The sequence below is a fragment of the Solanum stenotomum genome, chromosome 9 (genome assembly GCF_019186545.1).
Source record: "Solanum stenotomum isolate F172 chromosome 9, ASM1918654v1, whole genome shotgun sequence".
NCBI classification, from domain to species: domain Eukaryota; kingdom Viridiplantae; phylum Streptophyta; class Magnoliopsida; order Solanales; family Solanaceae; genus Solanum; species Solanum stenotomum.
Genome location: NC_064290.1, coordinates 863307 through 873963, shown reverse-complemented (window position 1 = coordinate 873963; position 10657 = coordinate 863307). Strand labels below are relative to the sequence as shown.

The following is a 10657-nucleotide window of genomic DNA, read 5'->3' as shown; positions in this document are numbered from 1 at the left end:
CCTCTTTTTCCTTTTTTGAAACCCCCATCTTGACCCTATATCTCCTCTTTGAAACCCCATCTCGACCCTCTTTCTTTTTCTTCGGACTCACTGCCTCAAACACTACTTGCCTCACCTTTTTCTTTTTTTTCTTCGAAGAACTTTCCAGCTTCTTTCTCTTTTTTTGAAACACCCCCATCCCACCCCCATTTTCTTTGAATCAGTAAAAGGGTGTGATGAACACGAAAAAAATAGAAAAGCCAATAATTTATTTTTGCTTCTAAATTATTATTTATCGCAGAGTTTGAATGTGATGAACTTGAAGCTTTTTTTAATGAAAAATCTACAATTTCTTCATCTCAAATTAAATTTTCAGTCATTATTAATTGTTTTGATAATGTCTTCAAAATTAAATGTGTTTTTGTGTGATTGTGAGAATAGTTTTGAGATCTTGGATCAATCTGAGTTTGTTCAATTGCAATTGTGGCTGAGTTGTTTTTTTTAACCAAAGGGGATTGTGACAGTTGAGGAAGAAGCGCTGATTTTTTCTAAAAAAAATTTCTTTCTAAATTTGTGAATAAATAAAAAGAAAAAAAAAAGAAATTAAAAAATCAAAATTTAAATAATGTTCTATGTGGCACTGATGTGGCAATGATGTGGTGCTGACGTATCAATGACTTGGAGCGTGTGGAATACACTTGCCAATGTGAGACTGGTATTATAATTTTAGGGTGATATTAAATTCACTTGAAAAGAGATTAGGGGGGTAAATAATTACCTGTAAAGTTAAAGTACTAAAGTAAGTTTTGTTGCCAAGTTTAGGGGGGATTTTATGTATTTTCTCTATTTTAAAATTGATTCGTTAAATTTTAAACATCTTACTGAAGTAGTAAATTTGTATCTCTTGTACAGTGAGATGTGCTAGTGTGGAGAAGTGCATGATATTTATGCCAAGAGTTGATTTATGGGCCATGGAAACATCTGACCTAGTCTGTCAAGAGGATGGTTGCTCTTTATTAAACCCTGAATCATTAGGCAAGGATGAGGAAAGGAGCTTTAACCATAGTGCTGACCAGGCTGGAGATGCTCTCAAAAGAGCCTCCTATCTGTGGAGCTCCTTTGTTGAGCAAGTGGAAAGTATATGCATGGCCACATCCGTGATGCTTCTGGTATGTGCCTTTTGTCCTTAAATTTGCCTTGGGACCTTTATATCTTTTTGAATATTATGTTAAAGGAATACACCTTGATGTTTTGTCATATTATATCCGCAAGGTTGCATGCGGAAACAAGAAAGCCGCTTGTGGCATACAATATGATTCTCTTTAATTCTTTTAAGAAGACTATCCTAGATTGTGCAAGTACTTTACAACTTTAATTTAAGAACTCACTCTTTTGCACCCCACGCCCTTTTCCTGTTTCCCTTAAACAGGCTACATCTGATGTACCATTGGAAGCACTCCCTGTTAGAGTGAGGCAGTTCTTTAAAAGTCAGCCATTGAACAGCAGTATCCCGTTTCCCTTGGAAGATTCAGTTTCTAGATTTTCTGAGCAGCTTGATAGAAATTTTGATCAAGAATGTCTGATTGATTCCTCAGCCGCGAAGTTGTCAAAAGATATAGCTCAGCACTTCATTCAGCTGATTCATCGTACAAACCATGTCCACTTGCAGACATGCAATGATGAAGCTAGTGATAAATCTGAGGGCGATGCTGCCATAGAATGTCAGAGGTCAGATCTTAGATCAACCATTGAGCCTGTGAATAAACAATGTCCACTTCCTACTGCTGCAATAGCCAACAGTAGAAATGTAAAAGGGAAATCAAACTTGATGTTAGCAATTACCACATTTGGCTATCAAATTCTGCGATATCCTCATTTTGCTGAACTTTGCTGGTTTACATCCAAGTTAAGAGAAGGTCCTTGTGTTGACATAAATGGACCTTGGAAGGGTTGGCCGTTCAATTCTTGTGTCATTCGTCCTATTATCTCAACGGGAAATGTTACCCTTCCACCCAACAATAATAAAGGCAAAGAGAAATACCGTATGGTGCGAGGCCTGATAGCTATTGGATTGTTGGCATACAGAGGCAAATACTCATCCGTCAGAGAAGTTTCTGCAGAGGTTCGAAAAGTTCTTGAGCTTCTGGTTGAACAGATCAATGATAAAATTCAGAATGGGAGGGATAGGTATCAATTTGTTCGTCTTTTATCCCAAGTTGCTTATCTCGATGACATGGTTAATAGCTGGGTTTATTCGTTGCAGAGGTAAGTTTTGTTCTAACTGTAGTTCATGTACAGTTTTCTTTGGTTTCTTATTGCCAGCCTTACATCTAATGTAAATGGCTTTACTTTCAGTTTAGGGGGAGACTCTCAACTTGCAGAGGCAAACCCAAAGATTGGTTGTGCTGGACTTCCAGAAAGTGCTGATGCTCCTGAGAATACACCTCTGAGGGAGGGAGGTTGCGAGCTAGAAGAACCCCTTGACAAAGCAGAGACATTAGAAACATGTCGTCCAGAATTAACTGCTGAAAATTGTACGCCTGCTAATCCAGAAGCAAATGGTGTTTCTAATTTTCCAGATATCGGAGCTGTAGAACACGAGCCTCTCCACTTGGTGGCTGTAAACCATTCTGCCCCTTCTAGGCAAGTTACTTGTTCTGTACACAGTGTTCTTAATGATAATTCATGCATGCCAGATGATACTGACAAACATTTAGGAAATATTGGAGATAGTGTATTAAAGAGACAATCTAATGGGCTCATGGAGTTAAACATTGATGATGTTCAAGAGGATGGTAGTAATCATTCCAGGGACGGGTGTGGCATTGATGAGCATTCTAATTATACTTTGAGTTCCAACTCAAATGGCAGATTGTCCACTCTGAACAACCTTGAAATTGGAGATAGCAACCAAAAGTCTGTTGGCAATAACATAGGTCTTGAATGTTCAAATATATCTTCCAATCTTTCTACTGATTCTAGCATAGTGTGTTTATATCGGTGCTGTCCTCAGTGCCTGCTGAACCTTCAGCGCATCTTGAAAAAAATGCTTTCCTACGAGTGGGGACTTAAAAAGGCCGAGTTTATAGTAGAGGATGCTTATGACTTTCTGGCCTCGTTAGCTGCAAATCTTCATTCGGCTTTGAGGGTATGGTTGCTGGCTAATGATTCAACTTCGTTTGATGAGAAGCGAGTACAAGAAAGGTACAGTGAATCCTTTGAATGCAAGCAAACTAACTTGTGTGAATGTAGAAACTTAGAGAACAGGTTAATCAAGCTGATAGAATGCAACTGCCATTTGAAAAGCAGTGTCCAAACTGAGAAATGCAAATCTTCTCAGAATTTTTCTCTGGAGTTTATATTTAGAGATGGTGTACTGACCAATTTAGATGAGAAGGATGTCTCTACTCATTGTAAATTTGAGACTTTATGCCTTTGTTCTCTTGTAGAGTGGATAGTAATGAGAAAAAAAACCACTTGATTTATTGGCGTATGCCGGGAATTTTTTTATGAACTGCAATGTAATAGTATAAGTTGGAACTCCGAGATGTAAAAAATCAAAATTTTGGCTTTCTATTTCAGTTTTTTTTCACTCGTTTTTTTTTTAAAAATCTTGAACAATCAGTGGCTCGACTCTTTGTTGTGTCTATTTTCTGTACTGTTTCTTTAACTGCTGCTGTAATTGAGGTGCTGGACGCGTTATTGTTTACTTCTAGTTTACCTAAGTTTCTGAACTAACTGTTGTTGAGCTTTGAGAGATTCTATTTTAGGTAAATGTATCTTGTTCCAGATTGTATCTCTTTATGAAAGTTGATCCAGAAACTGTCATTATGTATGTTATTGCAAGACCATGTAGGACCTAAGAGCTGTAATTCTTCCATCTCAATCTAACATCGCATATTTATTTTGGAACGTCTCAAACTATTCGACATCTGTCACTATACAAGGTACCTACCTGTTATCTTTTCACCAACACAATTTTCAATCCACTTCATTGACTACTAGGTAATGGTCCATTCGCAATTTACACAAGTTGTTCATTTCTAGGAATTTCAAAATATTCATGTCCCCTTCTTGGGAAAGAGAACCAAAATAGTTCCGCTCCAAACTTCCAAAAGATCAAAACAAGGCATTCTTTTTCCACAAAAAACATAAGCTGTTTATGAGTAGAACCCTGAATATTTAGATATCTAGATTCTAGAGGGTCAACAGTCCATCAGGACCTCAAAACCCTCAATCATCTTCATCTTCATCTTCATCCAGCGCAGTAAAATCTTCTATCGCATCAGGTCTAGCATTTTGCTTACTCATAGAGCGGACTTCATCAATTTCTATAAGTAAGAAAGGGTCGCATAACACCCTTTGCGCCTTCAGAATTTTTGGACAACCTGAAAGAAAATTAACTTGCATTTAGTTGTTGAATGAATAGGAACCCATTTTTGTTAGGAAAAGCACAAATACCTGCAACGGGACATTGGCCACGTGTACTTTTGGACTTCATGTACTGCATAATAGCCTTCTTATCGTATATATGCTTGCAGTCCATGCTGCAACGAACAAAATATGAAAACCATATATTTTAATCAACCTGTTACTGATGTAACACACCTAAATACAGAATTACTGGGTAAAAAGTAGAAAACTAAGAATGCAAGAAAACAAAAAAAGAGGTTGTGTGTAAAATTCTGAGATGGAGAGAAGAGAAAATATAAGGAAGCATTCCCGCACCCTAATAGAATTTGATGCGCCTTAATTACCGATGTGCATTACAACTTAATAACTCATAGAAACTATAATAAAGCCAATTGTTGGGCTCAACAGTTCTATTGAGAGTTAGTTACAATATAGTGATAAAAAGCCTCATTTGAGTCAGAAGCAGTGTACTGGATTGAGGTTATAGCATCTGAATCAAGAATACGCAGAGCAATGAACCTTAGTATAGTGGCAAGTGGGAGAATAGATCATATCAAATATGTATGCAAATGTAAAGCACTTACATGGGTAACTATCTACAAATGCTCGTGTCTAAAGCACCCTCTCCATTGGTAACCTAGATATGTATGAAATGGAAGAAAGATATTCACCATACCTACGAACTGGTTCAACAAGTTCAGTAATGGGCTTTCCACTTAATGGGCAAGTCACATTCAGAAGGTTGCATTGTGTACTGGTCATTACAATGTCCTCCTGCTCGTCACCTGGCATTGGCTGTCCTTCGTGATGAACATGCTGCAGAAGAAAGAAAGAGCTCAATAAACCATAGGAGGTTACTCAACAGAGCCCTTAAATAATATAACAGACGGGTTAATAAATTTAGAATACAAATTAATCAAAACTATAAATGGAGATTTCAAATGGAAATAGTCATCCACTGGACATGGTTAAATGGAGAAAGCAGATGGTGGCATTCAAGAGGAAAAAGTCTCCCCTTTTGCTGGGACCATCTCTCTTCTTTATTATTATTTTTCTCTTTCATCTTCTTTACCGCTCCTTTCTCTTTGTTGTTTTTTTCAGCCCAGGAGGGTTGAGTTCTTTTCTCAGTGCTCTTGTTCAATATAAGTAAGATTGCTTTTCTTCCAAACAAGAATGCAAAAAGTTGTACAACTAACAAGAAAAACATACCCAGACGGCTTCCCGGAATTTTCTCAACAAGGACTGGTTCTGAGTGTGAGACGATGATCTAGCCTTTGATTTTGCAATTTCTTCATCAAACTTCTTCTTAAAATTCGTTGGCTGCAGACAAATGACATAGGGAATGCATATAATTGAAATCTTAACAGTCCAAGCTGAGCAGCAGAAGATCAATATATATATTTTGAACGAAAAGTCACCTCTGGCCCAGGCTCTAATTCATCACCTATAGACTGAATTGCCTCAGATAGATGCATGCACTCATCAGATGCTGCCAACAACTGAACAACACCATCTTCAAGATCTTTTACCTGCAACAGAATAAGCCAAACTTATTTACATTCCATCAAGAAAGAAATTGTATGGTTCCCAATAATATTGAACAATATTTGGATCAGTTTTTAACTTGTTAACATCAACAATTTTACAGGATATCACATCATCTGCTAGCTATCAACATATAATTCACCTAAACATTTTGAGGAAACTAACCTTATGTGTTCTATCATCAGTCATTACATACTGATAGGTGGAATCGAGTACTATCAAGCCAGTTTTTTCTTCAATTAGTTAGGATATTCATAACCTTCAAATAGCTTCATTGAACCGGTATTTTGTTCAATTTCTGACTAGAGGTTCAGTTCCTATTGCAGATTACACTGGTACCAAAAGTCAAAAGAAACACAATGGACTATGTACATGATTATTCTAACAAAGCTTCAAAATTTGGTAGAATTTCTAGAAATTTACCCCTCGTCCCTAAAGAATGTGAGATTTGCAGTATTAGGTGTAAGCACATCAAATTTTTGGTGTGAATTCAAACATAAATGTCTTAACTTCTTTAAAAAAAAATAAAATTACAAACTACATAGAGACTACTATGAATTATGAAGCCAAAAGAAATATTGCATCAACCCCCCAAAAAGCAATATTACCATTTCTTTTGAAGAAAAGCTTGTCTAGTACATTATTTTCAAAAGCTTTTTGTGAACCTAAGCTTGGTCATTTGACAAGCACATCAAGTTAAAGCAAAAACCGTTTGGAATTGGGACGGACAGACAAAGATAAAGTACAAATTACCAAAACAACTATTCCCTTTGTCCCAATTTATGGGACACTTTTCCTTTTAGTCAATCCTGAGAAAAATGACACATTTCTATAATAAAAAACAATCTAACTTAAAAATTCTCCTTTGATCCTTCATGATTGATTCATAGTCACACTAATGGTCAGCGATTGTTTTAAACCACAAATTTCAAAAGTCCAAGTCAAACACCATATAAATTGAGACCAGGGGAGCACAAACTAAGATAATTATTAGCATTCAAACTAACCAATGTAAAAGTAAAAAATTAAGGTGAGATTCAAGTTCAATACTACATCTACCGCTCACATAGCTCTAATTACAAGGGAAACATTTAAGAATTAAAAAAAAATTGAACATATAACTAGGGTTTATCATGAAGTACCATTTGGGTTCTCTCATCTCTCTCCAAGTGGACCGCGATATCTTTCATCATAGTCACAGACTTCCTAATTTCCTGCAATATAAAACGAAAGCAGTCCGATTAAGAACGAGAAAAATTGAAATTTAAAGTTCAATTTCAAAAGTTGCGAGCGCAAGCTTAATACAAGGATGAGGGATTGACTGTCGGAGTACAGCGCCGATGTATGAGATCTGATCCTTCCGGCAGCTACGCCGCTGCCTGCGCCGGACGTCGACGCCATTCTGAGAATTTTACGGCGTCGTTTGAACTGAAACACTAGATTTTATTTGTTCCTTTTTTTCTGAAATTTGGAGGGAAAAAGTGACCTTTTTGTAGTAGAAGCGCGAGGGCAGAATACTATTTATGAAAATACATATTTAGTCATTAATTTTATATCTGCTTGCAAAAAGGCCCTGGAAGTTCCATTTATGATGTTTCTTCCCCCAAATCATCTTAAACAATATTCACACCAGAAAGTTGCAATTAGTATCACTATTTGAACTTATAAATTACCAATAAATCATCATTAAATAGTGCGAAGTTTCATATTAAAAATAAATTAGAAAAGATATATATATATATATAAAGTGTAGTGATACTCTTAATGAAGTGAGGTCTAACGAAATTTTTTTGTAGACTGTCACAAAACACACTATCACCTAGACAAATAGATGGTGGAACAATGCCATACGTGAGGCTTGACTTACTACCTTTCCCTGTTTCTCGTAGTTTTGATTTGAGACACATATACAATAAAAAGGTAGCATGTGTACTTGGGTGTTCATAAACATTTAATGTGAACGTCACACGTTAAATTACAAGATAAGCCCAAAATCATCATATAATGGCTCATGTAAAATTTTGTTTGAGAGAGAAATTATTAGGTGTGCGAATAAAGTCTCTAAAAAGGAAAGATATTGTACAATTGAGAATATGAGATTTTTTTTCTCATTAGATTTCCCAAAATTCTCATTCACTTCACCAAGTTGAACAACATTTTTTGGTCCCTTCTTCCACACCTATCATAGGATAAAGCTCATCAATTTGCAAATTACAATAATTAACCTCATAATTATGTACCCATTTAGTACTATAGCTAATCACATCTTCACAACATGAACTAGATAGTCTAAATTCCCTAATTTGCCCTTGTGCACCTGACTTCAGTCCAATTAACATTTCATTTGCTTTTTCCAATTCTCCTCGAAGAATTTCAGTTTCTTTTTCAAGTTGCCTTTTCTCAGATAATGCATTTTCAAGCTTAACTTGAAGGGCATTATAGTCATTTTCCATGCACTGATTTTTCCATCGCGCTCTCCTATTTTGGTACCAAATCGAAATTTGTCGTGGTGGAACCCCTAATTCTCTTGCCAATTGGAGTTTTTTCTCTAAATCGAGTTTTTTAGTTGAATCGAAACTCGCCTCTAAAAGCCTAACTTGTTCTTGATTTAGCCTTTTTTTGTTGTGTTTTGAGTATTTTTGCAAGTTTTGGGAATTGAAGGAACTATTCATGTTGGAAAAATAATGGATGGGAAGAGTATATATGGGACTTTGAAATGAAATGATAATGGTTTTCTATTGTTGGCATTTATATAGGAGATAGAGGTGAGATATGGAGGGTGGATTTAAATTTGTGCATATTAAAATGGGTCAAATCAATAAACGAGTCATGATCAATTACTCTAAAATTTGTTTGGTTCAAAATCGATTAAATCGAAATCGAGATAGTTAATTAACGTGTCATATTTCAATTTGCTCAACTTGATCCCCCCCCCCCCCTCCCACCCTCCCTCTTTTAAAAAAAAAATAAAAATAAATGTGAAAGCTAATGTTTCACCACTAAAAAAAATGGTAATTTTTTTTATCAACAAATGTTTCCAAGAGATTCTTTAGTATTTTTATAGTAGTGCATCTTTCATAAATTCTTTGTGTAGGTTACGTTACATAAATTTCAATATATAAATAGTTGATTTTGTATGTTTGGGTATCGAAATCAATTCGTTAGGTCAAATCAATATATAGTTTGATGACTCGTTTCAATTTCAATTCATTAAATCAAACCAGTAGACAAGTTATAATTAATCTAACTTAACTAGACGATATTAAGTTACTAATAATGAGCTGATTTTACCACGACTAATATATATAGGATATATGCATAATCTTTAATACAATATGTAACTTTAAAATCAGATGTATAACTTGAAGTTTACAAGATTTAATAATGATCTAAACAAAAATTACTGAATTCACGCATAAATATGTCAAGTTGTTATATTAAACTATATATTGTCATAGACTCATAGTATTAGTTTAATCAACATGGGGAAGCTTCAAAAGATTTTTGTAAATTAAATAAATTAAAGAAATATACGAAGAGATGGATATGGCTGACTTCTCATGCAGTGAGCTTTGTATGTTCACGTGAAGTTGGTCCTACTATGTTAGGACTTAGGACTAAAGAATAGTACTATTTATTTGATTTTAATATGTAATTATAGTATTTAATTTTATCCAATACGAACTAAGGAGGTGCTAATCAATAAAGTAACAATATCCTATATATCTTTTTTTAGCAAAAAAATATTAATATCAATCTAGTTCCAATCTTGATTTAATGTACTTGGACATCTTTTTTATGATCCACTACAACATTATTTTATTCTTTTATTTTTAGAGAAAGAAAGCACATAAAAAGAAAATTAAACAAAACTATCTGAACTAATGTTATGACCATTACACTATATTAATAAGCTAAGAGAGAATATAGTGATCATAATAATTTTTAAGTAATAATATTTATTGTCATGAAAAATTTAGCGAAAATTGAATTAACATCATTGTATCTAGAGAGCGATTTTTGTACAAAGGGTTAGTTCTAAATACATATTTATTATTATCGTTAAATAATTACTGCAAAATCTTTTATTTATGGCAGTGTTAATGCTTTCCCGTGGTATGTACGTAGTTCCAAAATTTAATATATATCAACATGGGTTTAAGTTATTTTTTTTTTAGTCTGTTTAAAGAAGAATATCTTTTTCTTTTTTTTATGTAATTCCTTAATTTTAATTTTGCACGCTTAATAAGGCAATAAGACTAAAGGATATTCTGATACATTCTGTCTATTTTTAGTTTAAGACTATAAAATTTAAAAGTCTTCTTTTATTCTGTTAAATTTTATGTCAAATTAAAATTAGATGAAAAAAACTGAAATGGAGGGGCTGATAGTCAAAATAATATGAACACACTTCTAGATTTTGAAGTCCCTTTTCATGCATTGTGATCTCTTAGGGTTGGATTAATAGTTGTCAAAAATGTAAGTTGGTGGAAGGACACCTTCATTCACTTCAGATTACCTAAGGTGTAGTGGTTGAAATCTTTGTCCATGCATGCACCTAAGACTATATTTAGTGCTATTGATATGACTACTGATAAATTCAGGATCTTGAACAAAATTGTAAGAAAATCCAACATTTAATATATATTTTTAAAAAAAAATAAAATTGATCTCTCTACATAATAATAACTTTCGATATATGAAGAGATGTCAACTAATT

The 10657-nt window shown here is 34.4% G+C and overlaps 3 protein-coding genes across 3 annotated transcripts in view; 1 reads left to right on the top strand and 2 right to left on the bottom strand.

Annotated features, from left to right (window-relative positions):
* Positions 1 to 3560, top strand: part of LOC125875598 (uncharacterized) — a 9161-nt gene extending 5601 nt beyond the window's left edge. Inside the window, exons 4-6 of the mRNA XM_049556581.1 lie at positions 892 to 1148; positions 1409 to 2244; positions 2335 to 3560. Of these exons, the coding sequence (XP_049412538.1) occupies positions 892 to 1148; positions 1409 to 2244; positions 2335 to 3460 (2219 nt within the window). The 3' untranslated portion in view covers positions 3461 to 3560. The remainder of the gene's footprint in view (positions 1 to 891; positions 1149 to 1408; positions 2245 to 2334) is intronic.
* Positions 3561 to 3856: 296 nt separating this feature from the next.
* LOC125876296 (E3 SUMO-protein ligase MMS21) lies at positions 3857 to 7412 on the bottom strand. Its single transcript, XM_049557442.1, has 7 exons — positions 7243 to 7412; positions 7080 to 7151; positions 5811 to 5921; positions 5602 to 5712; positions 5069 to 5208; positions 4441 to 4526; positions 3857 to 4367 (listed from the first exon to the last, which is right to left on the bottom strand). Exons 1-7 carry the CDS (start codon positions 7336 to 7338, stop codon positions 4213 to 4215), a joined length of 771 nt encoding a protein of 256 aa, XP_049413399.1. The 5' UTR covers positions 7339 to 7412; the 3' UTR covers positions 3857 to 4212.
* Positions 7413 to 7876: 464 nt separating this feature from the next.
* Positions 7877 to 8654, bottom strand: LOC125876628 (homeobox-leucine zipper protein ATHB-52-like). The gene has a single exon (XM_049557847.1). The coding sequence runs from the start codon at positions 8607 to 8609 to the stop codon at positions 8076 to 8078; it is 534 nt and encodes a 177-aa protein (XP_049413804.1). The 5' UTR covers positions 8610 to 8654; the 3' UTR covers positions 7877 to 8075.
* Between the last annotated feature and the right edge of the window lie 2003 nt (positions 8655 to 10657).

Coding starts and splice junctions, on each gene's coding strand:
- LOC125876296 (XM_049557442.1), bottom strand. CDS start 7,338: ATGGCGTCGACGTCCGGCGCAGGCAGCGGCGTAGCTGCCGGAAGGATC. Junction 5,209..5,601: donor AATTCCGGGAAGCCGTCTGG/GTATGTTTTTCT, acceptor TTTCTTCTGCAG/CATGTTCATCACGAAGGACA. Junction 4,527..5,068: donor CTTGTTGAACCAGTTCGTAG/GTATGGTGAATA, acceptor TGTTCGTTGCAG/CATGGACTGCAAGCATATAT.
- LOC125876628 (XM_049557847.1), bottom strand. CDS start 8,609: ATGAATAGTTCCTTCAATTCCCAAAACTTGCAAAAATACTCAAAACAC.